The 25472-nt window shown below is 37.7% G+C and overlaps 1 protein-coding gene and 1 pseudogene across 4 annotated transcripts in view; one reads left to right on the top strand and one right to left on the bottom strand.

Moving 5' to 3' along the window:
• Positions 1 to 25472, top strand: part of RDX (radixin) — a 100763-nt gene that overhangs the window by 6305 nt on the left and 68986 nt on the right. For 3 of the 4 annotated variants that reach the window (XM_055355481.2, XM_055355480.2, XM_019037303.4), the window contains exons 2-4: positions 10691 to 10766; positions 17627 to 17710; positions 25347 to 25442. In XM_055355481.2, the coding sequence (XP_055211456.1) occupies positions 10755 to 10766; positions 17627 to 17710; positions 25347 to 25442 (192 nt within the window). In that variant the 5' untranslated portion in view covers positions 10691 to 10754. Of the gene's footprint in view, positions 1 to 10690; positions 10767 to 17626; positions 17711 to 25346; positions 25443 to 25472 lie in introns of those variants that run through there. The other variant, XM_019037305.4, reaches the window with a different exon arrangement.
• On the bottom strand, positions 29 to 6357 carry LOC134756507 (uncharacterized; annotated as a pseudogene).

The raw sequence follows: 25472 nt of genomic DNA, 5'->3' as shown, positions 1-25472 counted from the left end.
CTCCCAAGGCTGAAGTGATCCCTCCACCTCAGTCTCCCAAGTAGCTGGAACTATAGGAGCTTGCCATCGCTTCCGGCTTTTTTATTTTTTGTAGACACTGGGTCTCACCATGTTGCCCAGGCTGTCCTGGGTTCAAGTGATCCTCCCGCCTCAGCCTCCCAAAGTGCTGGGATTACAGGCGTGAGTTACCACACCCGGCCTGTTAAGTGTTGTCACAGTAGTGTGTATAAGTTAATTAATACTCATTGCAGCAGCATTTTAAGCACAGTCTTCTGTGCTGTGAGTTCTGGATGTTTCTTGCTTCCTTTTTTTTTTCTTTGTTAAATCTTCCTGTTGTTTTTGTAAATTGACTGATAATCTTTTAATAAGTTAACCAGAGTGGGTATTTTTGTTTATAACAGAAAGTCCTGGTGAGTACCTGGAATAATGTGGATACATTAATGCAACGTAAGGACCCTTGTTTGTTTTTTTTTTTTTTTTTGAGACAGTCTCACTTTGTCGCCCAGGCTGGAGTGCAGTGGCATGATCTCAGCTCATTGCAGCCTCTGCCTCCTGAGTTCATGCGATTCAACTGCCTCAGCGTTCCGAGTAGTTGGGACTACAGATGCACACCACCAAACAGGTCACCACGTCTGACTAATTTTTATATTTTTAGTAGAGACGGGACTAATTTTTATATTTTTAGTAGAGACGGAGTTTCGCCGTGTTGGCTAGCTGGTCTTGAACTCCTGACCTCAAGTGATTCACCCGCCTTGGCTTCCCAAAGTGCCGAGATTTCTGGTGTGAGCCACCGCCCCCAATCAACATAAGGACTCTGAGTGAAAGGGAGAATGGGAACATAGAAAATCTCAGCTGTGGTTAATTGACTTTAGATCCCTTTGGCTTGGATTAAATTTTCTTAGCCATTGTGAGGACTCCTGATACTTAAGCTGTTTATAGGTTCTAGACTTAGAAAAACTATAAAAACTTAGTTTGGCTATTTAGCAAAGTTAGTATATATCACCAGAAAGCTTACTGCTAATATCTAATCAACAAGCAGCATGGTAATTACAGTTATCATTAAGTGTGTCAAATTATCTGGCCTTTAATTTGATTGTCAACTTAATTGAAATTATTAAATCAGTTTTGGATAGAGATGGTTAAGGCTTGAATTTGGGAGGCCTAGTTGTAAAAAGTTTTTTTTTTTTTTTGAGATAGAGTTTTGCTCTTGTTGCCCGGGCTGGAGTGCAATGGCACGACCTTGGCTCACCACAACTGCGGCCTCCCAGGTTCAAGTGATTCTCCTGCCTCAGCTTCTCAAGTAGCTGGGATTACAGGCATGTGCCACCACGCTCAGCTAATTTTTTATTTTTGGTAGAGATGGGGTTTCTCCATGTTGGTCAGGCTGATCTCGAACTCCCAACCTCAGGTAATCCGCTCGCCTGGGCCTCCCACAGTGCTGGGATTGCAGGTGTGAGCCACCACGCCCAGCTGTAAGGAGTTTTTTTTGTTCCCCATGTTCATGTTGGTTCTCTCTTCTTAGTGATGCTTATTAGTTTGGTCATTTTACAACATAAAAAAAGAGAGGAAACTATTGCCCTTGACACTAATCAACAGAAAAATTAAAACTAGTATTATGTGTAAGATTAATTCACCAACAAAATCAACAGACATTTTGAGGCCCAACTGTGAACCAGGCATTGTATCAGTTTTTCAAAAAAGGGAGTTAATATCTAGAAAATTAGAAGCTTAATTTTTTTATAGTAATAGAACTGCTATATAGCCTCGTTGACTGTGTTAGAGAATATTGTCTAATTATAAAGACATTTAAGAAACATACTGACTTTGTTCTGTTTTGAAAATAAGCTATGATATCTGATGTTTCAAAGCACATCAAGGGTAGAATTATTTGTGAGAATTATTTTGTGTTTGCTTCTTTCCTGTTATATAAGTGACTTGCATGAACCTATCTTTGTTTTCCCATTTCTAAACATTTTTATGTGAATGTTTAATGTTTTCTTAAGAGTGAAATGAGGAAGTTGAACTGGATTTAGCTTTCTTACCTTTTAGTATTTAATAATTGCAAATGATAGTGTATTTTTTTGTTTTCTGCTCACCTTAGGAACAATACAGATATGATTTTCCTTTTTAAATTTACAAAACTCTTAGAAGAGATCCTAAACTCAGTGTAAAACTTTGGTGTTAATATTGCAGTTCAGCTTTATAAATTTTAGAAATTTGCTTTGCATTTTCAGTAACATGTATATTACTCCAATGTTGAATATTTCATTTCCTTGAAAATATCATTAAACCAGAAATCATTTCTGCATGAGCAAGACTTAATATCTTATTTAAAACTGCCTCTCACCCTTACAGGAAATCCACTTACAGAGATGATCATACCAGTTATTAATGTGCACTTAAAACATCTTTAGAGGTAGTCTCTTGACCTGCTAACAATAGAGGAGAGAGCTTTAATAGCCTACTTCTTGAAAAGCCCTAGTAATTGTTTCGAATGAACTTGTCTAAAATGGTATCTGAGAAAAGTAGAATAAGATAATCAAAAGAGCCCAAGACTAGGATTTTAAAGGACTTATGTCTTTGTTAAGTAGCCCCCTGACATTGAGCAAGTCATTTATCTGAATCTTAATTTCTTTTTTAGAAGAATGAGAGATTGTAACACCTGTCTTGGGCAGGAAGGGGGAGGGCAGTTATTGTGAGGATAGGAAGTGTAGGCAGAGTGGAGAGTGAGCATTCTACAGATGCTCCCTGTATTCACTACCCTTCTTGCTTTTGGCCTTATTTCTTTACTTGCAAAATGGAGCTAAAAATTCTTGTCCTCTTTGCTTCACTTAGGGATGACAGGATGACATGGCATTATATAGGTAAAAGTGCATTATTATTGCCATAAAATTTATTAACACTGAGCTAACAGCATAATAAGCATAGTTCTTTGTATATTAAAGGTTTTAAACCCGGGGACCTATGACCTTGAATGGGGAAAAAGTTACATCTTTATTTTTACATTTTCTTGTTATGAGTACAGACAACATTAGCATTAGCAGTACAGTACCAGAGACTGTGTCGTCTATTTTTTAATTTAATTTTTATTTTTTATAGAGATGGGATCTCACTCTGTTGCCCAGGCTGGAGTGCAGTGGCACCATCACTCCTGGGTTCAAGTGACCCTTTGGAATAGCTGGGACTACAGGTGCACATCACTACACACAGCTAATTTTTTTATTTTTTTGTAGATTGCCCAGACTGGTTTTGAACTCCCGGCCCCAAGCCATCTTCCTGCCTTGGTCTCCCAAAGTGTTGAGATTACAGGCATGAGCCACCATAACCAGCCCAGAGACTGTTTCTAATAGAAACGGTAGATACTTTTGGAATACATTAAAGCTGTCTCGAAATAACTTAACTGTTACTTAAAGTATTAAAAAAGCATATATATTACTCAAGGTTTGTGTTTTTTATGTTTTGATAATCATATTCCAGTGTAATTGGTTTCTTTTGTAATTTTCTGTATTTTGTGCTTGTATTTTATGCGTTTAAAAATACTTTTCTTAGAATGAGTTCTTAGGCTTCACCAGCAGGGCCCATGCAGGAAAAATAAAATGATTAAGAACTTCTTTAGTAGATTCCATTATTGTGTTGATTGGACTGCCAGAGTTGCCTTATTCAGTTTATACTATTCTTTGTTTTGCAGCTTTCTCCCAGTAAATTGGCAGATGAGTTCTCTTGGAATATTTTGGTTTCTGGAGAGACCACAATTATGTTCAGAGGTCATTTCTAAGTCCGAAAAGGCAGAAAAAAATTAAAATAATTAAAATTAGGCTTAGGGAAAAGAGTATCTCAAAAGTAAAATCAGGCAATCTGCTATGAATTATTGATGCTTCAGTGCAGGCACTGCATGGACTAGACTTTATAACACCTGTTTTACCACCTGACAGGTGTGAGTCTTGTGCCACTGACCTAACAGAGCTCAATGTGTTGAGCGTGAGGCTATTTTTCCATTGCATTAGGTAGAAAGGAGACTGAGGGTTACCCTCAGAGTTAAAAGACAAAGGAGAGAATGTTTATTGTGGCTATTTTGTCTCTAATGTGTGGCACTGTGTTTGAGTACATATTCATATGAGTGGTTTTCTCAAGATGGGAGACGTTTGCTGGCTGGCAGCATCTCTCCAGACGACTTGCTGGGTATGTTGCTGCCATGACTGCCCTTTTATTGCTTTTGAAGGAGTAGGTATGGAAAAGAGCACAATATATTGCTTTAGGAGAAGTAGGTATGGAAAAGAGGCAGGGCAAGACCACTTTGAAGACATTTAAGAGTGGGAGAAAATTAAGGATTTAATTGGTTTAATTAAGTTTAAACCAATAAACTTGCAGATTAAAATTAAGAGAATTAAGAGTGGGGAGGAGGGAGTAAATATTTTTATGAGGGAAGAGTGGAAATATACAAATATTTGGTATATAAATATGTGTCTTTGATATATAATGGTTTAGGCAACTTATTTTTTATTATTATTTTTATACTTTTTTTAATAGAAGAAAGGAAAGACTTGAAAGACCAGGTTTTGTTTCAAGTTAGAGATGGAACCCCAGGATATGCATCTAGATTTCTTTGTTTTCCATGTGACATTTTATGAAATTATCTATTCTGCTACTAATAGATGCCAGTTTCAATTAAAAACATACTAATATATTCATAGACTAGAAATGTCTCTTTTTTTTTTTTTTTTTTTTTTTTTTTTTTGAGACAGAGTCTCACTCTGTCGCCCAGGCTGAAGTGTAGTGGTGTGATCTCAGCTCATTGCAGCCTCTGCCTCCTGGATTCAAGCGATTCTCCTGCCTCAGCCTCCTGAGTTGCAGGGACTACAGGCATGTGCCATCGTGTTTGGCTAATTTTTCATTTTTACTAGAGACAGGGTTTCACCATGTTGCCCAGGCTGGTCTCGAACTCCTGACCTCAAGTGATCTGCCTGCCTCAGCCTCCCAAAGTGCTGGGATTACAGGCGCGAGCCACCATACCAGCCAGAAATGTCTCATTGAGGTTAAACAATATTCTCTTTTATTTTCTTTTGAGATGAGGTCTCACACTGTCACCTGGGCTGGAGTGCAGTGGCGCGATCTTGGCTCACTGCAGCCCCTGCCTCCCAGGTTCGTGCAATTCTGCTATCTCAGCCTCCCCAGTAGCTGAGATTACAGGCACACACCACACCCAGCTAATTTTTTGTATTTTTAGTAGAGACTGGGTTTCACTATGTTGGCCAGACTGGTCTCGAACTCCTGACCTTGTGATCCGCCCGCCTTGGCCTCCCAAAGTGCTGGGATTACAGGCATGAGCCACCATGCCCGGCAACAATATTCTCTTGATATAAATATTTTCCATTAATCATTAAATTGGTGTAAAAACATAGGTTTTAATAGCGTTTATACATAGCTTTGTCCTGAAAAATTTAAGGTAGAATTTTTACATCTGTGTGTTGTAGAAGCTAATGAAAGATATGTAGAAGCTAATGAAAGATATGTAGAAGCAATTTCATGAAATATGTTTTTAAAATTCTTATCTCTGATTTTTAAAATTAGAAACTTAACAGAACTCTGTTAAGTACTAAGTTTCTGTGTATTCAGACATCCTTTTTAATAATACCTGTGTTGGCCGGGCGTGGTGGCTCACGCCTGTAATCCCAGAACTTTGGGAGGCCGAGGCGGGTGGATCACGAGGTCGGGAGATCGAGACCATCCTGGCTAACACGGTGAAACCCCGTCTCTACTAAAAATACAAAAAAAAATCAGCCAGGCGTGGTGGCGGGTGCCTGTCGTCCCAGCTACTGGGGAGGCTGAGGCAGGAGAATGGTGTAAACCCGGGAGGCAGAGCTTGCAGTGAGCCGAGATCGCACCACTGCACTCCAGTCTGGGCAACAGAACGAGACCATCTCAAAAATAATAATAATAATACCTGTGTTTTTCTGTGTTGATGGATGGGTAGTTACATATTCTGCCTTTCCACTTAACCTTATCTAAATGTTGACACAGTTTGTTTTAATAATACCAAAAAACAAATAAAAAACCCCCACAACCCTGGAGTAGTCCATGTTATCACATAGTATCAACATTACTTTGGTGATTGTAATCATTGGCTATTGTAAAGAATGCTGCTGTGAATATCTTGATACAGATTACTTTCTTTTATATTTAGTTTGGGGGGAGAAATATCTTCTGGGGGATTTATTACAAAAGCAGAATTTCACATTCAAAAAAGCTGTGTAGCTTTTGTTATGTGTTCTCTACTTTCTGGAAATGTGGAGCCAATATCTGGTGATACCTACAATACTTACCTACTTGTTTACCAACATTGTTCGTCAACCTTAGCATGCGTAATTAATATTTATTTTGCTATTTTAATGAGTATATCATTGGTAAAACATTTCTAGTTTTAATCAGAACATTTGTGTGTTTTTTTAACATAAGTTTTGATGGCGAAATTTCTTATTGAAGTGTTTACTGAGTGGAATCTGAGTAATATCTTTATATATTTAACCATTTGATTACTTTGCATAGCAGCTTTATTATACTGTTGCAAATTTTTCTACTCTTTTTTATTTTGGTATTTATTTTACCTGTGTAGAGATTTAAAATAAAATATATTTATCTGTTTTTATTATAACCTATATATCTTTCTTAGTCATATTATGTTATTCTTCCAAAACTATAATTTTTTTCAAGTCTGTCTTTTTTTTGTTTGTTTGTTTTAGATTATTTTTAAAAAATCATAGAGACACGGGGTCTTGTTATGTTTTCCAGGCTGGTCTTGAACTCCTGGGCTCAAGCAGCCCATCTGTCTCGGGCTCTCAAAGTGCTGGGTTTACAAGTATGAGCCACTGCTCCTCCTCTCTTTTTGAAAAAAGTATTAACTTACTTACATTTTATTAAATGGTATTGCGAAGTTATGAGTCCAACTTTAGTTTACTTATTTAGAATAATTCTGTTTTTTTCATTGTAAGAAATTAGTTTTTTAGGCTGGGTGTGGTGGCTCACACCTGTGAGCACTTTGGGAGGCCAAGGCAGGCAGATTACCTGATGTCAAGAGTTCGAGACCAGCCTGGGCAACATAGTGAAACCCCGTCTCTAAAAAATTAGTCAGACATGGTGGCACACGCCTGTAATCCCAGCTACTTGGGAGGCTGAGGCAGGAGAATCGCTTGAACCTGGGAGGCGGAGGTTGCAGTGAGCCAAGATCGCACCACTGCACTCCAGCCTGGGTGACAGAGCGAGACTCCATCTCCAAAAAAAAAGAAATTAGTTTATGACAAAACCTCTACATTTTCATTTTACAAGTTTACAGATTTCATTTTAATTATTCGAGCCTCTTAATATTTTAGAATATAATTATTCTGGTCTTTTCATTCATTCCTTTCTTTTTTTAAAAAAAGTGATGATATCCTGTGGATTTTTTTTTAATGTTTTATTTTTTACATTTTAGACAGAATCTTACCCTGTTGCCCAGGGTGGGTTGTAGTGGCATGATCATAACTCACTGCAGCCTCAAACTTCTGGGCTCAAGTGATCTTCCTGCCTTAGCCTCTTGAGTAGCTAGGACTACATGTGCACTCTACTATGCCTGGTTTATTTTTATTTTTTGTGGAGACACGATCTCTCTGTGTTACCCAGGCTGGTCTTGAACTCCTGCCCTCAAGTGATCCTCCTGCCTTGGCCTCCCAAAGTGCTGGAATTACAGGTGTGAGCCACCATGCCTGGCTACTATGGATGGGTTTAATACCTGCCTTTGTACTTAGTGGTTTGTGAATATCTTCCTATGTCATTTAGTATTTTTCTATAACATTTTGATAGGCTGCATTGTGATCTAGTGGATCCTTAGATATACCATGACTGACCTAGCTAAACTCTCAGTTTTACATATACTTTTATAAATTGTACTATAATTAGAGTCTTTGTAGTTGTATCATTGTACATATTTGTTAATATTTTCTTCAGGTATATTTCCACAAATGAAATTAGTTAGCAGTCTTTTCATATCAAAAAAAAAGGAAGACAGGCTGATACGTTGTAGAACTCTGGATGCTAGGTGTCAAAAGACTTGTAGTTTGGCCATATATTGTCCACGTAACTGAGGACAAGCCATTTTGGCTTAGGATAAAACCTTTAGTGATTGTATTACTGATTCAAAAAAATGCTTATGTAATCTAAACAACTATTATGATTCAAAAAATGGCCAAAGTTTTGATGCAGACACACGTCTTATATATGTGTGAAGAATTTGAATAAAATTGTTCTATGAAATGTGAGATGAAGCAATTTTTCTGAACCAATAGGTTATAGGTCATTTTTTGTTTGTTTGTTTTTTGAGATGGGGTCTTGCTCTGTCACCCAGGCTGGAGTGCATTGGTGATCTCAGCTCACTTCAACCTGCACTTCCCAGGCTCAAGCATTCCTTCAATCACCATGCCTGGCTTGTTTTTTTTGTTTGTTTGGTTTTTTTTTTTTTTTTTTTTTGATGGGGTTTTGCCATGTTGCCTAGGCTGGTCTCAAACTCCTGGGCTCAAGTGATCCTCCCACTTCTCAAATTGCTGGAATTACACACGTGAGCTATCGCGCCTGGCCTGGAGGCTGTTTTAATCAAGACCTGAGATGATAAGACCTGAACTAAGGCAGTAATAGTAGTTGGGATGAAAAGAGAGTATAGAATTTAAAAATTGGACTGAAATACATTTAGGTTCATGAAGGTAGGTGAGTGTAGATGGGAATAAGCTAGGAAATGATAAGAATTAAGAAATGAGGGGTTTATACCTCCAGCAGAATTTCGTTGCCTAATGGTTCATGCCTGTAATCCCAGCACTTTGGGAGGCCAAGGCCGGCGGATCACTTGAGCTCAGGAGTTTGAGACCAGCCTGGCCGACATGATGAAACCCTTTCTCTACTAAAAATACAAATATTAGCTGGGTGTGGTGGTGGACGCTTGTAATTCCAGCTACGGAGGCTGAAGCAGGAGAATCGCTTGAACCAAGGAGGCAGAGGTTGCAGTGAGCTAAGATTGCATCACTGCGACCACTGCGCTCCACCCTGGGCGACAGAGTGAGACTCCATCTCAAAAAAAAAAAAAAAAAAAAAAAAAAAAATCTCAGGAGGAAATTTCCTCTGAAGAGGTTTATTGGTAATCAGTTACTTGTGATTGACTAGAATTTAGGGAAATGGCCTTACCTAAATTTCATTTTTATTACAACTTAGAGAATTTCTCTTTTATTAGTTATGGCATCTTTTCTTTTTTTGTTTTTTAGAAACACAGTCTTGCTCTGTCGCCCAGGCTGGTGCCAGTGGGACCATGTCGGCTCACTGCAACCTCTGCTTTCCGGGTTCAAGTGATTCTCCTGCCTCAGCCTCCTGAGTAGCTGGGATTACAGGCACCTGCCATCATGCCCGGCTAATTTTTGTATTTCTGGTATAGATGGGGTTTCACCATGTTGGCCAGGCTGGTCTCAAACTCTTGACCTCAAATGATCCTCCCGCCCCGGCCTCCCAAAGTGCTGGGATTATAGGCATGAGCCACCATGCCCAGCCTTAGTTATGGCATCTTAAACAGCAATCAATAACTTTTTTTTGTTTGTTTGTTTGTTTTTGAGACAGGGTCTTGCTCTGTTGCCCAGGCTGGAGTGCAGTGCAGTGGTGTGATCACTGCTCACTGCAGCTTCAGCCACCTGGGCTTAAGCAGTCCTCTCACCTTGGCCTCCCAAAGAGCTGGGATTACAGGTCCTAAAGTGTTGGGATTACAGATGTGAGCCGCTGTGCTAGCTGAATGCAGGTTGTTAGTGTGCAGAGCTTTGCCTGTTTCATACACATTGGGTGAATAAGCTATTCATATTTTTCTCTATTCATATTTTCAAATTTACAAGAAGAAAAAATAAGCCAGGCACAGTGGCGCATGCCTGTAATCCTAGCACTTTGGGAGGCACAGTTGGGAGGATTGCTTGAGGCCAGGAGTTTGAGACAGCTTGAGCAACATAGGGCAACCCTGCCTCTACAAAAAAAAAAAATAAAAAAACTAGCTGGGCATGGTGGCACGTGCTCATGATCCTAGCTACTTGGGAGCCCAAGGCAGGAGGATCACTTGAACCTGGGAGGTTTAGGCTGCAGTGAGCTGTGATGTTACCACTGTACTCCAGCCTGAATGTCAGAATGAGACCCATCTTTAAAAAAATAAAAAAATAAAAATTAGTTTCTTCCATTTTTTTGTAGATTACATTAATCAGAATTTCCTTTTGTTTTTGGCAGTACGGAAAAAAAACATTGAATAAGTATTCTTAAGCTCTTCAGAGTCTGAATCCATCTGTCCTCACTTTTATTGTTCCTTTCTCTAACATCCTGGATACAGAGATGAACCTGACTCAGAGCAAGCTTTTGGGCTCTAAGCCGTGATGTTTCCTTGTTCTTTGTTGTCTGTAATTAAAACTTCTGGTTAGATCAGTGTGTTTATAACATGTTATTTGAGATGTGTGGTATTTTTAATCTCAGATTTCAATCTTTTTAGGGAATGTGCAATGCTAGTAGAAGATATTGAAAATTAGAATGAAATCACTCCTTGTTACTTTAAATCCACCTTTTCAAATATTTTAATTTATATCTTATACAAATTATAGTTAAAATAGAAACCTTATATAAAAAGATAATAGATTATGCTTTTTTTTTTTAACAGAAAGTGACAACAGAATTCATTGAAGTGAAGAATTTTTAAAGAAGGTAACAAAAAGAGAAAGAAAATGCCGAAACCAGTAAGTGTATTTTATTACATTTGACAGTGTCTCAATAATAAGATATCATTAAATTCGTTTTGGAACAAGGCAAAGAATGTTGGTAGAGTTGTTGGAAGAAAAAGGCACTGATACTACAGTTATTTCTTTTTAGATTAATGTGGCCAGAGCATAGTATTATGTGGTCATGAGTTCTAAGGTCAAACTGTCTTAGTTCGTACCTTGGTTCTGCCACCAATCTGGGTGACCTTTGTTAATTTAGCTCAATCTGTCCAATTTTTAATTTCCTCGCATATAAAATTGGAATATAATTAGTTACCCAAGGGAGTATGGTAAGGGTTAGAAGAATCTGATATATATTTAGTGCCCGGTAAATGGTAACATTGTTAAATGGGAGGAAATAATGAGAGGTCAGGAAGATCTATGCATATTAGTTTTCTCATAATTCTAGTTTAGATGCAAGTGTTACCCATACTGATATTATATAGTCTTAGATTTTTTTTATTTAAGGGTACACATGTGATTATTTTACTTAGTTTTATAGTTATTTGGTTCTTCTTGACTAAGGATTCCTTTATTCTTAAGGTGTAAATGTTCTTTTCTTAATCTAATAAAGTGAGTTTTTTTTTTTTTCGAATGTTTCTTTTGGCCAATTATAATTTTAAAGAAAGTCATTAGTTATCATTTTTGGGATTTTCTAGCATGGATAACACTTCGGAATGACTTAAAGACTCAGCAGGTCGCAAAGTATGCATTGTTAGAGGGAGAGAAGAATTAAAAAAAGGCATAAAGATAAAAAAAAAATTTCCTATTTGCAGATGACATGATTGTTTCTGTAGAAAATCCTCATAAATCTACAAAACAATACTAGAACCAATAACTGAATTTAGCAAGATTGCCAGATGCAAGATTGTATTAAAAAAATCAATGGCCTTTTTTGTATAGAACTAGTTTGGTTATTTAGTTATTAAAAAACATGACATACTTAGTAATAAATGTACAGATGCTGTGCAAGATCTCTACACTGAAAACCAGCTATAAGAAATTAAAGATTTAAATACATAGAGAACTATAAAATATGTATAGAGATCTTTATAAGATGTCAATTCTCCATAAAAGTGTTCGTAAATGAAATTCAGTTCCAATCAGTTGAATTCAGGCAGTCTTCTTTGATTAAAATTGACTAGCTGATTCTAAAATATATTAATATATGGATATGCCAAAATGTGTACAGAGTAGCTAAAGCAATTAAAAAAAAAAGAAAACTTACACTCCTGGATTTCAAGGTTTATTCTTAAGCCACTAAAATAAGACATTGAGGTATTGGTGAAAGAATAAATTAATAGGATCGGTGAAACGAAAATACACCAACACACATATACACATATGTATTCATTAGATTTTTGACAAGGGTGTCACACAATTTAATGGAGAACTATAATTATTTTCAACAAATGGTATTGGCACAAAGGGTTATCCATACAGAAAAATATGAACATTGACTGTTGTCTCACAATTTACAAACATAAACTCAATGGATTATAGACCTACATGCAAAAGCTCAAACTATAAAACATCTAGAAGAAAACATAGGAAAAAATTTTTGTGATCTTGGAGTAGGCGAAAATTTGTTATGTAATACACAGAAAATTTGAACCATTAAGAAAAAGTTGGACTTAATCAAAATTAAAAACTTTTGCTCTTGAAAGACAGCAATAAGAACATAGAAAGGCAAGACAATGGGAGAAAATAATTGCCATATAAAGTTCTTTTACAGTTGAATAATAACACAACTCAGATTTTTTTTTTTTTAGTGGACAAAATATTTGAGCAGATATTTCACAAAAGAAGCTATATTAAAGACTGGTAGGCTGGGCATGGTAGATCACGCCTGTAATCCCAGCACTTTGGGAGGCTGAGGCGGGGAGTATCACTTGAAGTCAGGAGTTCGAGACCAGCTTGGCCAACATGGTGAAACCCCATCTCTACTGACAGTACAAAAATTAGCCAGGCATTGTGGCACATTCCTGTAATCCCAGCTACTTGGGAGGCTGAGGCAGGAGAATCGCTTGAATCCAGGAGGCGAAGGTTGCAGTGAGCCAAGATCGCACCACTGCACTTCAACCTGGGTGACAGAGTGAGACTTGTCTCAAAAAAAACAAAACAAAAAAATAACAACAAAAAAAAGACTGGTAATAATCCAGTGTAGATATGGATGTGGAGCAGCTGCGACTTTATTGTATTTTTGTTAGGAATGTGAACGTTTACAGCTACTTTGGAAAACTTTGCCAGTATAATTGAGTGGAGAGTGTTTATTGTTCCTTAAAGAGTCAAAATTATACGCAGTTGGATATCAATTGTGTGTTGTTGATTCATTAAAGATTCTGGAAGTATAGAACTTGCCTTGTGGAGAAAACAACTCTTGAAGCTAGATAAGTTTCAGAATGTGGAAGTTTTTGGATTTTAGAAAGATGAATATACAATATATTATGTGCATATGTCATTATATCATGAAACTCCCATCAAGGTCTATGGCATCACCTCTAAAACATTAGTATTTCTATAGTTTAATGAGTGAATAGTCACGTGAAGTGGAATAAATTAATTCACTACAAGTGATAGTCTTATATCACTTCATGTCAGATTTTTCCTCAAAATTAATTCATCTTCAGGTTTCCGTGCTTTTAGGATGTCAAAATTATGGAATAGGAGCTGCGGATCCATATTTACAATACCCACAAAGCCATAATGATCTAGGAGAAAATACCTAACATGAGTAAAGTGATTTATATGGAGCACATTATAAGCAAAGTGATTTATATGGAGCAAATTATAAGCACTTCTTTCAAAAGATTTTGAAAGTCATTAAAGGAGATCTAAGTCAATGTACAGTGAGAAAACCATAGTCATGTATAGAGTCTATATTAATAAAAATGTTAATTCTTACCCAGAGATACCAAAGAATTTCGTGTTGTTCCAATACTAAATCATAAATGGTGTATTTTGTAAAGTTCACCGTTCTATATGGAGCCAAGAGCAAAGATAATGATCCAAGACTAGTCAAAATAGTTCTGAAGAATAATGGAGACTTGCCCTACCAGATATCAAGACTTATTTAAAGAAATACTAATTTGTCTTGAGTAGTTTAATTGACCAGTGGAACAAAATTAGATCCACACTTATGCAGATACTTGATTTGTGACAGCACAGACTTTGGAGAATAAATGAACTAATTAATAAATTATGTCGGGATTAAAAAAAAACCCTGTATTATTTTCATTCATATGGAGATTAAAAAATGAAATTGGACCTCTAACATCATAAGCAAAAATCATTGAAAATTGTGAAAATCAAAATAGGAAATATATGAATATCCTTATGACTCCAGAGTATGGAAGGATTTCTTAAGGACGGCAAAAAATTGGCTGGGTGCAGTGACCGATGCCTGTAATCTCAACACTTTGGGAGGCTGAGGCAGGTGGGTCACTTGAGGTCAGGAGTTTGAGACCAGCCTGGCCAACATTTATACTGGCCCGTTTATACTAAAAATAAAAAAAAATAGGCATGGTGGTGCATGCCTGTAATCCCAGCTACTTGGGAGGCTGTGGCAGGAGAATCACTTGAACCTGGAAGGCGGAGGTTGCAGTGAGCTGAGATCACGTCACTGCACACTAGCCTGGGCGACAGAGTGAGATGCTTTCTCAAAAAAAAAAAAAAAAAAAAAAAAGGATGGTAAAAAATTGATATCTGTGTGTAAAATATTTATAAATTCAACATTAAAATTAAGAATGTCAGTTTATCATAAAGGACACTATGGAGAAAGTAAAATGACGAACCACAGTGTGGGAGGTTCTTTTGTAAGAAATAACTGACAAAGGATCAGTATCAAGAATATATAAAGACTTCCTACGTTAAAGTAAGAGAAAACAACCCAGTAGAAAAATAAGCCATATGTATGAACATTCGCAGATGAGAATGAGTGGTCAGTGAAACATATTGTGTTAGTTTTCCACTGGTCTATGACAAATTACCACAAATTTAGTGTTATAAAACAACACCCATGTATTATCCCACAGTTTTATAGGTTAGAATCTGGGATGATGTGACTGAGTTCCGTGCTTCAAAGTCTTATAAGGCTGAAATCAAGGTATAACTTATTCTGCAACCAGCCAGATAAATTGATTAGCTTAGGCCCTCCTAGATAATCTTCCTGTTCTAAAGTCAGCTGATTAGTAATCTTAAGTACTTCTGCAAAATCCCTTTAATCATGTAATGCAGCATAATCATGAGCATGACACCAGGGGCCATCTTAAAATTCTGGATGCACATGCCATGTACAGAAATGTGGACGTCATCAGCAATCGAGGATCCCACTTTAATACCATATTGAGATACTATTTTCTGCTAACTGAATTGTCAGATATTAATGAATCTGATAATGTCCACTGTTCCTGGAAATATAGAAAAGCAAGAATTCTTATACAGTGCTGACGGGAGTATACGTTGACACAGTTACATTGTACAATTCAGCATTATGTGGTAAAAGTAGAAGGTGTGCACACTTCATTACTCAAGAATTCTGAGTATATTCTGGAGAAATTCTGACACTCGGAGACATGTACGAGAATGTTCATAGCAGTATTGTTCTTAATAGCCAAAAAATTGGAAACAGTGTTCATTGACAGGAAAATGGGTGAGTAAATGTTTGTTTGGCCACATGCAGAATGTTGCATAGCAGTGAAAGTTCAATTACAAAAACATCAATGAATCTTAGAAACATATTGTGAAAAATTAAACTAGTATAGTGCAATTTTAAAGAATTTATTAAAGTAGAATATACATACCAAACAGAATATATGAGAAGTGTGTAGTAACAGTAGTCCCAGCCACTCAAGAGGCTGAGGTGGTAGGATCGCTTGAGCCCAGGAGGTTGAGGCTGCAGTGAGCTGGGAATCTGCCACTGTGCTCCAACCTAGACAACAGGGAAAAAAAAGTGTGTAGTTGATGAATTTTCGTAAAGTGAATATACCCATGTAAGCATTGCCCACATCAAGAAAGAAAACTTGATCAACAAATATCGTGCAGTTATAATACAGCTAAAAATCAACAAAAATGAAGCTATTTTACATACAGATACATATATTTACGTTATAACCATTTTTTTAAAAGCAAGAGAATAACAAAATTTAGGTTAGTGATTACCTGTTGGTATTTACAAAGAACAAATACAGTGGTATATGCAACATTATTTACCATTTCTTGTTATTCAGTTGGATGGTAGATGTATGGGTTTCGTTTTATTATTCTTCATTGTTTATATATGATAGATGTTTTGTATACATCATTTCTTAATAAGATACAGTTTTAGAAAAGAAAAAAATAAGATTATTTTAAAGAAGGATGAATCTAAGATTTGAATACAGAAGTTATTCCAGGTGAAAGCTATAATGTGCTGAGGTTGTGATTGTTAGACATATGGGGAAATAAGAAGTCTGATTTAGAGTTTTTATAGTGTGAGTTAAAGTTAGATAAAATGGCACAAGCTGTGTCCTCAGTAAACCTACAGGCTGATGGAAAAAGATAAATAAAAACAAATGCAGTAATACTTATTATAAAATTTTAAATACAGTTGTTACAGAAACAATGTTAGTAGGAATCGCTACAGGTTTATACTGGTTAAGGGAAAAGTAAAGATTGTTAGAAAATCGATACAGAAACAGCAAATGAAGTGTGGGAAAATTAAAGGAGAAATAAGTTAATAAAAGATAAAATAATTTAAAAAGCTAAAAAGATATATTTGGATCACGTGAAGAATTCTAGGTGAAGATGCTATTCTGTGGTAAAATTATTTTGGTAAGGCATGTTAAGTTTTTGAGATATTAGGTATTTACACAATAAAATTATTATTTAAAATAGAGTTTGGAGCTAGGCATGGCGGCACACGCGTGTGCTCCTAGCTACTTGGTAGATTGAGGTGGGAGTATAGGTTTGCGTCCAGGAGATCAAGGTTGCAGTGTGCCATGATTGCACGCATGAATGGCCACTGCTCTCCAGCCTGAGCACAACATAGTGAGACCTTGTCTCTAAAAACAACAAAAAATAGAATCTAGCAAATAAAGCACTGTAGATAAATGCTTTCCTAAAGTGAAGAATGTATTTACAGTATGAATAAAATGAAATCTGATTTTCATGTTGAAAGAAATATGGGATAGTGAATCACATTCAAAGAATTTGGAGTTAGAACTCAATTTAAATACCTGCTTTGCCTTTTTTGTTTTGCTTTGTTTTTGGAGGCAGGGTCTTGCTCTTTTGTGCAGGCTGAAGTTCAGTAGTACAATCATAGCTCACGGCAGCCCTCAAACTCCTAGGCTCAAGTGATCCTCCCAACTCAGCTTCCTGGAAATAACAGGCACATGCCACCACACCCAACCAATTTTTAAATTTTTCATAGTCTTGCTGTGTTCCCCAGGCTGGTCTCAAACTCCTGGCCTCAAGAGATCCTCCCACCTTGGCCTTCCAAAGTGCTGGGACTAAAGGTGTGAGGCACCATGTCCAGCTCTTGCTCTGCCTTTTAATATCCATGTGTCCTTAGGTGAATAATGGAAATTCTTTGCGTTTCTGTAGAAATAAAGGTAGTATCTCCTAGTATTATAGCAAGGGCTAAATGAGAGTATGGAAAGCCCATAGCTTAGTGCCCAGTATATGTTAAGTATTCAATAGATGTTCCTAAATGAGGACTTTATAAGCTCTTTGTTTTTCAAATAGATTTAAGATTTCTTGTGATTAAAATAAAACTATCACTTTAATAAAGAAAATCATAAAAGTTTTCTCATGCCTAATAACTTCTCTTCTACTTATTATTCCTTTTATTTTTATTACAGATCAACGTAAGAGTAACTACAATGGATGCTGAGCTGGAATTTGCCATTCAGCCCAATACAACTGGCAAACAACTTTTTGACCAGGTATTAAACTGCATGAAATATGTAACTTTTGACACCATAGTGTGAATGTTGTTGCATACCTCTTTCTCTGTTTTTCTGTACTTTTGCTGATAATCCAACAGTGTACCACTTGGAATTTTTCATAGTAGCTATTCAGATATCCCTACTACAGCAGTAGGGATATTCTTTATTCTTTCACATTCCTACATTTGTGGGAGAGGACTTCTTGAAAATAATTTTCAGCAGGTGTTTATTTAACATCTATGAGAATCATTGTGATGGTGACTAAAAGAGATTCAAGGATAATCCACAAAGTTGTTGAGTGAAGTGAGTAGGAATCCCGGGCAGAAGGAACAGCAGGAGTGAAAGGCATAGGGAATTACAGGTTGAGAGCATCCCTTATCCAAAATGCTTGGGACCAGAAGATTTTGGATGTTTTTAGATTTTGGAATATTTGCATATGTATAATGAGATATCTTGGGGATGGGACCCAAGTCTAAACACAAAATTCATTTATGTTTGGTGTACAACTTATACACATAGGCTGAAGGTAATTTTATAAAATACTTTAAATAATTTTACGCATGAAATAAAATTTATACTGAGTTTTGACTGCGACCTATCACGTTAGGTTAGGTGTGGAACTTTCCACTTGCAGAGTCATGTTGGTACTGAAGAGGTTTCAGATTTTGCAACATTTCGGATTTTGGATTTTTGGATTAGGGATGCTCAACCTGTATAGGCTATACAGAGATCACTAACAACAATTTGGTGTCACAGGTTCATAATGTATGAGGCAAAGGTTGGGATATGGAGGTCAGGTATCCGGTATGTTAAGGAACTGGGACTACTGATCTTATCTTTCTTCTCAGTCTTGAGTGTGCATTAGTCACCTGTGGAGCTTTAAAGAAAGGGAGAGGAGACAGTGCTTGGAAACCCCTTCCAGAGATGCTGATTTAATTGTCTGGGCCTACTGTAAATCATCAGTATTTTAAAATTTAAGCTTCCCAGATAATGTTGTATTGCAATGTAAGCAAGTTTTGCTGAGAAAACGAAGTAAGAGATTGGCCCCAGGGATTAAGTAAGAACATGAAGAAACTGTTGCAAAGAGAGAGGAAGGTGGTAAATATCATGTGTGGCATGAAACTTAGAGGAGGATAACTTTCACATAAACTTTACATACACTTTTTCTTAGGAGCAGGAGAGCAATAGCCTGTAGTCAGAATAACTTGATCTTAAAGAATGAAAGAGTTTCTAGCATTTCAGCAGTAAGTAACACTAGATACTTTGGTTTTGTTAGTTGTCATTCTGTCATATACAGATTCAAATCTGATGAAATAAAAATTCTAAATTCTCTAAAGTTGTTTATTCTCCTGACAAATAATATACTTAATCTCCTGATTTGGTAATTCATAAATTTAAAAGTCCTGATAAGGCCTTTTTGGATGATGAAAAGCTTTTTGTGTGGATGTGCAAAATTTTAAAGCAAAATCATAAAGAGCTAAGTTCACCACACCTTGTGAACCAATCTCCACTTTTTTCTTTTTTCCAAACCACTTTTGTTCTGGTATAATATCCACTTCTGTTGATTCTTCTGTGCCTCCTGTTTGTGAATATACAGTCTATCTTATTTGAAAAAAATGTGAATAGAGTTAGCATTTATTGTACTTCATAGCAAATTGAAATGTTATTTATAGTAAGTGAAATGTTTGTGGCAGCCAAAAACTAATCAGCAAGTTATCCTCTTTCGTATTGGATACTAAGAAATAAAACTTGTTTTTTATTAAGTAGAATTACTTTCACTTGGATACAGGAAAATGAAACCATTTATTATAGGGCAGTGATGTATAGTGGTTTAGAAGTGTGGGCACTGGAGTCACACTGCCTGCAATAGTTGTAGTTGCAGCTGTTTGACTTTGGACAAATTAATCTCTTTGCCTTATTTTTCTCGTTTGTACAATTAAGATGATGGTAACATTACTTCTTCAGAGGTTTATTGTGAGAGTTAAATGAAAATCTATGTAAAGTGCATAGAACAGTATTTGATAGTTTTGTGTATATCTCTTTCTGTTTATATAGATAAATACAGTGTCATGTGCCGCATAATGACATTTCGATCAATGACGGGCCACTTATGCAACAGTGGTCTCGTAAGAGTGTAATACCATATTTTTACTATACCTTTTCTATGTTTAGATACGTTTAAATACACAAATACTTAACAGTTGTGTTAGAGTTGCCTACAGTATTCAATATAGTAACATGCTGTACAGGTTTGTAGTCTAGGAGCAACAGGCTGTACCATATAGTCTAGGTGCGTAGTAGGCTATACCATTTAGTTTTGTTTAAGTATACTCTATGATGTTCATACGATGATGCAATTGTCTAACGATGCATTTCTCAGAATGTATCCCCATCATTAAGCAACCCTGACTACACGCACACACACGCACACATGCACACACAGTTCATATTGTAAATGGTCCAGGTTATTATTACTTATTTCTTTATTAAAACAAAATTTTTTTTTTAGATTGGCTCTCACTCCTGTCGCCCCAGGCTGGAATGCAGTGGTGCGATCTTGGCTCACTGCAACCTCTGCCTCCCAGGCTCAAGTGATCCTCCCACCTCAGCCTCTTGAGTAGCTGGGACCACAAGTGTGCTCCACCATGCCGGGCTAATTTTTTTTGTATTTTTGGTAGAGATGGGGTTTCGTCATGTTTCCCAGGCTGGTCTTGAACTTCTGAGCTCAAGTGATCCGCCTGCCTCGGCCTCCCAAAGTGCCAGGATTACAGGCGTGAGCCACCGTCCAGCCTGGTCTAGATTATTGAGTGTTGTTATCTGTTATGGACTCTTCTCAGCAGTTCTTTAGTCCCTGTTCTATTTCCTGACTGCTTTCCTTGAACTCAAATGCAATGATGAACTTTCCTTGAACTCAAATGCAAGGATCGAAAAATGCAGACTTTACTTTTGTATGTAGCGTGTGTGGGATAAGCTGGCAGGTTCAGGTCAAGCCAGGGGTAAACTGGGTCCTCTAAAATGAGAGCACATAGCTACATGAGTACATGTGTAGTAAAGCCCCACGTCTGATTATGATGTTAAATCGAGGCCAGCTGCTCTGTGTTTGGGGATTCTGAGTGCTTGAAGTCCTTTGGTTTGCTTCTTGCTGACTTTTTTCTTGACTAGCCTCCTCCTTTAGCTGCTTCTTGTGGGATTAGTGTACAGAGTGTTCATACCCCCAAAGAGTGTGCAAGAACATCTGTTAGGGTGAAAGAAGTATTAAAATATATTTTTAGGCTAGACTTGGTGGCCCACACCTGTAATCCCAGCACTTTGGGAGGCCAAGGTGGGAGGATTACTTGAGGTCAGGAGTTCAAGAGTGTAATACCATATTTTTACTGTACCTTTTCCTGTCCAATATTGCAAAACTGTCTCTACTAAAAATACAAACATTAGCTGAGTGTGGTGGTGCACACTTGTAATCCCAGCTACTCAGGAGGCTGAGGTGGGAGAACTGCTGAAACCCAGGAGGTGGAGGTTGCGGTCTGCACTTCAGTTTGGGCAAAAAAATAAATAAATAAATTAAAAAAATATGTATGTGTATATATAATATGTATTTTTAAACATTTTAAAAAATATATGCTTTATAGTGTATTAGCATGATAGTATGTAACTTGTAAATAAATATACATATGTTATAGTTATGTGCCCAAGCAGATTCGCTTCTAAAAGTATGTGATCAGAAGTTTATGGGAGCTCAAAGGACAGCCTCACTAAAATATATTAATTAAAAAAAAAACATTCTAGGAGCACCTTCTGAAGAAGTAGAGAACCACTGGGGAGACAGGGCCTTTTAGGGAATTTCACAGTTGAGCTTTCTTGTTCCTTTTATTTGTGTAATAGTCTAAAGTTAGTTAAGCTATTGTCCCCTGTGCCCGCTGTGGAGCATCTCCCTTTTACTTAGCATTGTGAATCTCACAGAGTGTGGAGGCAGAAGCTGAGCCCAGCTGTTTTGTTATACTTCTCTCTGCTGCTTTTGACCTGTACATTACTACTCCTGCCGCTCCAGGCTTGAATGTTTTCTATGGCACTGCTGGGGCAACCTGTCTTTTACCAAAGTTAGATTATTTGGAATCTCCTTTTGTCCACATTGAATTTTTCATTGTTTGACATTGATCAGCTTTTGCATTATCAGTATGAGACTTTATATTCCACATCTTCTAGAAATTTCTCACTTTTTGCTTTTTTTTTTTTTCTCGAGACAGAGTCTTACTCTGTCACCCAGGCTGGAGTACAGTGGTGCGATAGCTCAATGCAGTGCAACCTCCGCCTCCCGGGTTCAAGCAGTTCTCCACCCCAACCTCCTGAGTAGCTGGAATTACAGGCGCTTGCCACCATGCCCGGCTAATTTTTGTATTTTTAGTAGAGACGGAGTGTCACCATGTTGGCCAGGCTGGTTTTGAACTCTTGACCTTGTGATCCACCTGCCTCAGCCTCCCAAAGTGCCGAGATTACAGGCGTGAGCCACCGTGCCCGGCCAACTTTTTGCTTTTTTGATGGTAACATTTTCTAAGTGCTTTTTTCTTATTTTTAATTTTTTTTTTCTTTTTTTTCAGACAGGGTCTTGCTCTGTCACTGAGGCTGGAGTGCAGTGGCATAATCACAGCTCACTGCAGCCTTGACCTCCTGGACTCAAGTGATCCTACCACTTCAGCCTCCTGATTAGCTAGAACTACAGATTAGCGTGACTACTCAGCTATTTTTTTTTTTTTTTTTTTTAAGAGACAAAGTCTCCCTACGTTGTCCAGGCTGTTCTGTAACTCCTGAGCTCCTCCTGCCTTGGCCTCCTAAAGTGTTGGGATCACAGATGTGAGCCACTGTGCCCAGCCAGTGTTTTTTCTTTTTTTCTGTCATTTCAGTGAAAATTTTCAAGAGTGGGAAAGTAAATGGAAGGGTTCAGTTTGCTGTCTTGAAACCAAAAGCCTGGAATGTTTTAAGATTATTTGTGTGTGTGTGTGTGTGTGTGTGTTTTGAGATGGAGTCTCGCTCTGGCACCCAGGCTGGAGTGCAGTGGCGCGAACTCGGCTCACTGCAGCATCTGCCTTCTGGGCTCAAGCAATTCTCCTGTCTCAGCCTCCTGAGTAACTGGGATTATGGGTTTGCACCACCACACCTGGCTAATTTTTGTATTTTTAGCAGAGATGGGGTTTCACCATGTTGACCAGGCTGGTCTTGAACTCTTAGCCTCAAGTGATCTAGCTGCCTTGGCCTCCCTAAGTGCTGGTATAGGCGTGAGCCACCCTGCACTGCCAAATGTTTTAACATTATTTTTTAAAAAACAGGCTGGGCACGATGGCTCATGCCTATAATCCCAACACTTTGGGAGGCTGAGGTGGGCAGATCCCTTGAGCTCAGGAGGTTAAGACCAGCCTGGGCAACATAGTGAGACCCTATCTCTACTAAAAATATAAAAAATTAGCTAGGTTTGGTGGTGCATGCCTGTGGTCCCAGCTACTTGGGAGGCTGAGGTGGGAGGATCACTTGAGCCTGGGGTGGGGGTGGAGGTTGCAGTGAACTGAGACTGCACCACTGCACTCCAGCCTGGGTGACAGAGTGAGACCCTGTCTCAAAACAAACAAACAAACAAACCAAGGGCCAAGCACAGTGGCTTGCATCTATAATCCCAGCATTTTGAGAGGCTGAAGTGGGAGGATCACTTGAGGCCAGGAGTTTAAGATTAGCCTTGGCGACATAGCAAGACCCCTGCCTCTACAGAAAACAAAACAAAACAAAACAAAAAAAACATTAACTAGGTGTGGTGGAATGTGCCTCTAGTCCCAGCCATTCAGGAGGCTGAGGCAGGAGGATTGCTTCAGCCCAGGAGGTCAAGGCTCCAGTGAGCTGTGAATCATACCACTGTACTCCATTGTGGGTACAGAGTGAGACCCTGTCTTTAAAAAAAAAAAAAAAGCAAAAACTCCCACAAAAAACCAAGTGTTTATTATTTAAAAACTGATATTGAATCTTTCTGTAAAGCTTTTAAAATGTTAATGAACTTTTACCTCCCCTGGATCATTTTCCTCACTTTATTTTAAATACAGATTTTTTAAAAAAACATATGCTTTTGTTAGGTGTGGGTAAGTCCTGGGTGTGTATCGTAACTCCACCACTTTATTTACTCTTACTTTATTTTCTTTTTTTTTTTTTGAGACGGAGTCTTGCTCTGTCGCCCAGGCTGGAGTGCAGTGGCACGATCTCGGCTCACTGCAAGCTCCGCTTCCCGGGTTCACGCCATTCTCCTGCTTCTGCCTCCCAAGTGCCTGGGACTACAGGCGCGTGCCACCATGCCCAGCTAATTTTTTTTTTTGTATTTTTAGTAGTGATGAAGTTTCACCATGTTAGTCAGGATGGTCTTGATCTCCTGACCTTGTGATCCGCCCATCTCGGCTTCCCAAAGTGCTGGGATTACAGACGTGAGCCACCGTGCCCAGCCTACTTAGTCTTACTTTTGAGTGTCTACCACGGGCTAATCATTCTGTGAGATGCTATGGATTTTAAGACACATAAATCAATAATCTCTGTCCATAAGTATTATGCAATCAAGGAGGGTAAATAGACACACTGCTAATAACACAATTATGATAGATTAAAGTTTCTAATAGTGGGATAGATAAAGTCCTATGGGAATATCAGGGAACAAGTGATTAATTTTATCTAGATGGTAGGAGAGCTTTATTCACAGAAGGCACGTTAGTTGAGCTTGTCCTTAAAGAATAAATTGTTCAATAAGTCATAAAAATACAGAAGACCCATTCTAGGCAGAGGAAAAAACATCAGCAAAAATGTAGAAGGGTGGAATTTATGGTATGTTCTAAGAATGGTTTCTTGCTCAGTGAAGGTAGAACATGGAATATATCAGACTTTTCTTATCACCAAAATGATACCATTTGCCCTAAATATACCAATAGGGTACTTGTGGGGGTAATTGGAACGTATGATTATGAAAACTATATAATATATATATATATATATATATATATTTTCAAGACTCTTGTTATTGTTGAGGTCATGATAGATAAGGAAAAGGAGGTATGAAAAAGTGGATCAAGTAAGAGGATTGAAGTGACACTACAAAGTTGAGGATTAGAGGCCAGGTGCAGTGGCTTACGCCTATAATCCTAAGACTTTGGAAGGCCGAGGCAGGCAGATCACCTGAGGTCAGGAGTTCGAGACCAACCTGGCCAACATGGTGAAACCCCATCTCTACTAAAAATACAAAAAATTAGCTAGGCATGGTAGTGCATACCTGTAATAACAGCTACTTTGGAGGCTGAGGCAGGAGAATCACTTGAATGGAGACGGAAGTTGCAGTGAGCCAAGATCGTGCCATTGCACCCCAGCCTGGGTGACAAGAACAAAAAAAAAAAAAAAACTTCTTTTCAAAAAAAAAAAAAAAAAAACATAGAGTATAGAAAACTTGAATTTTAGTTTTCAAAAATGTTCCTTTAATATCTTAAATTTAGGAAAAGCCTTTTCTGTGGCAAAGGAATATACGTATGCTTACGTAGTTTTGTTCTCCTTTTGAAGTGTAGTATCATCTAGACACAATGTGTATGTTGGACTGAAATTGTGTTTTTTTGTTGTTGTTGTGTTTTAGGTGGTGAAAACAGTTGGTTTGCGTGAGGTCTGGTTTTTTGGGCTGCAGTATGTAGACAGCAAAGGTTATTCTACATGGCTTAAACTAAATAAAAAGGTAAAATATGTACGATAACATTAAACTAAT

Source organism: Gorilla gorilla, chromosome 9, assembly GCF_029281585.2.
Source record: "Gorilla gorilla gorilla isolate KB3781 chromosome 9, NHGRI_mGorGor1-v2.1_pri, whole genome shotgun sequence".
Lineage (NCBI taxonomy): Eukaryota > Metazoa > Chordata > Mammalia > Primates > Hominidae > Gorilla > Gorilla gorilla.
Note: the sequence above shows the minus strand (reverse complement) of the source record. Positions and strands in the feature narration are given on the sequence as shown.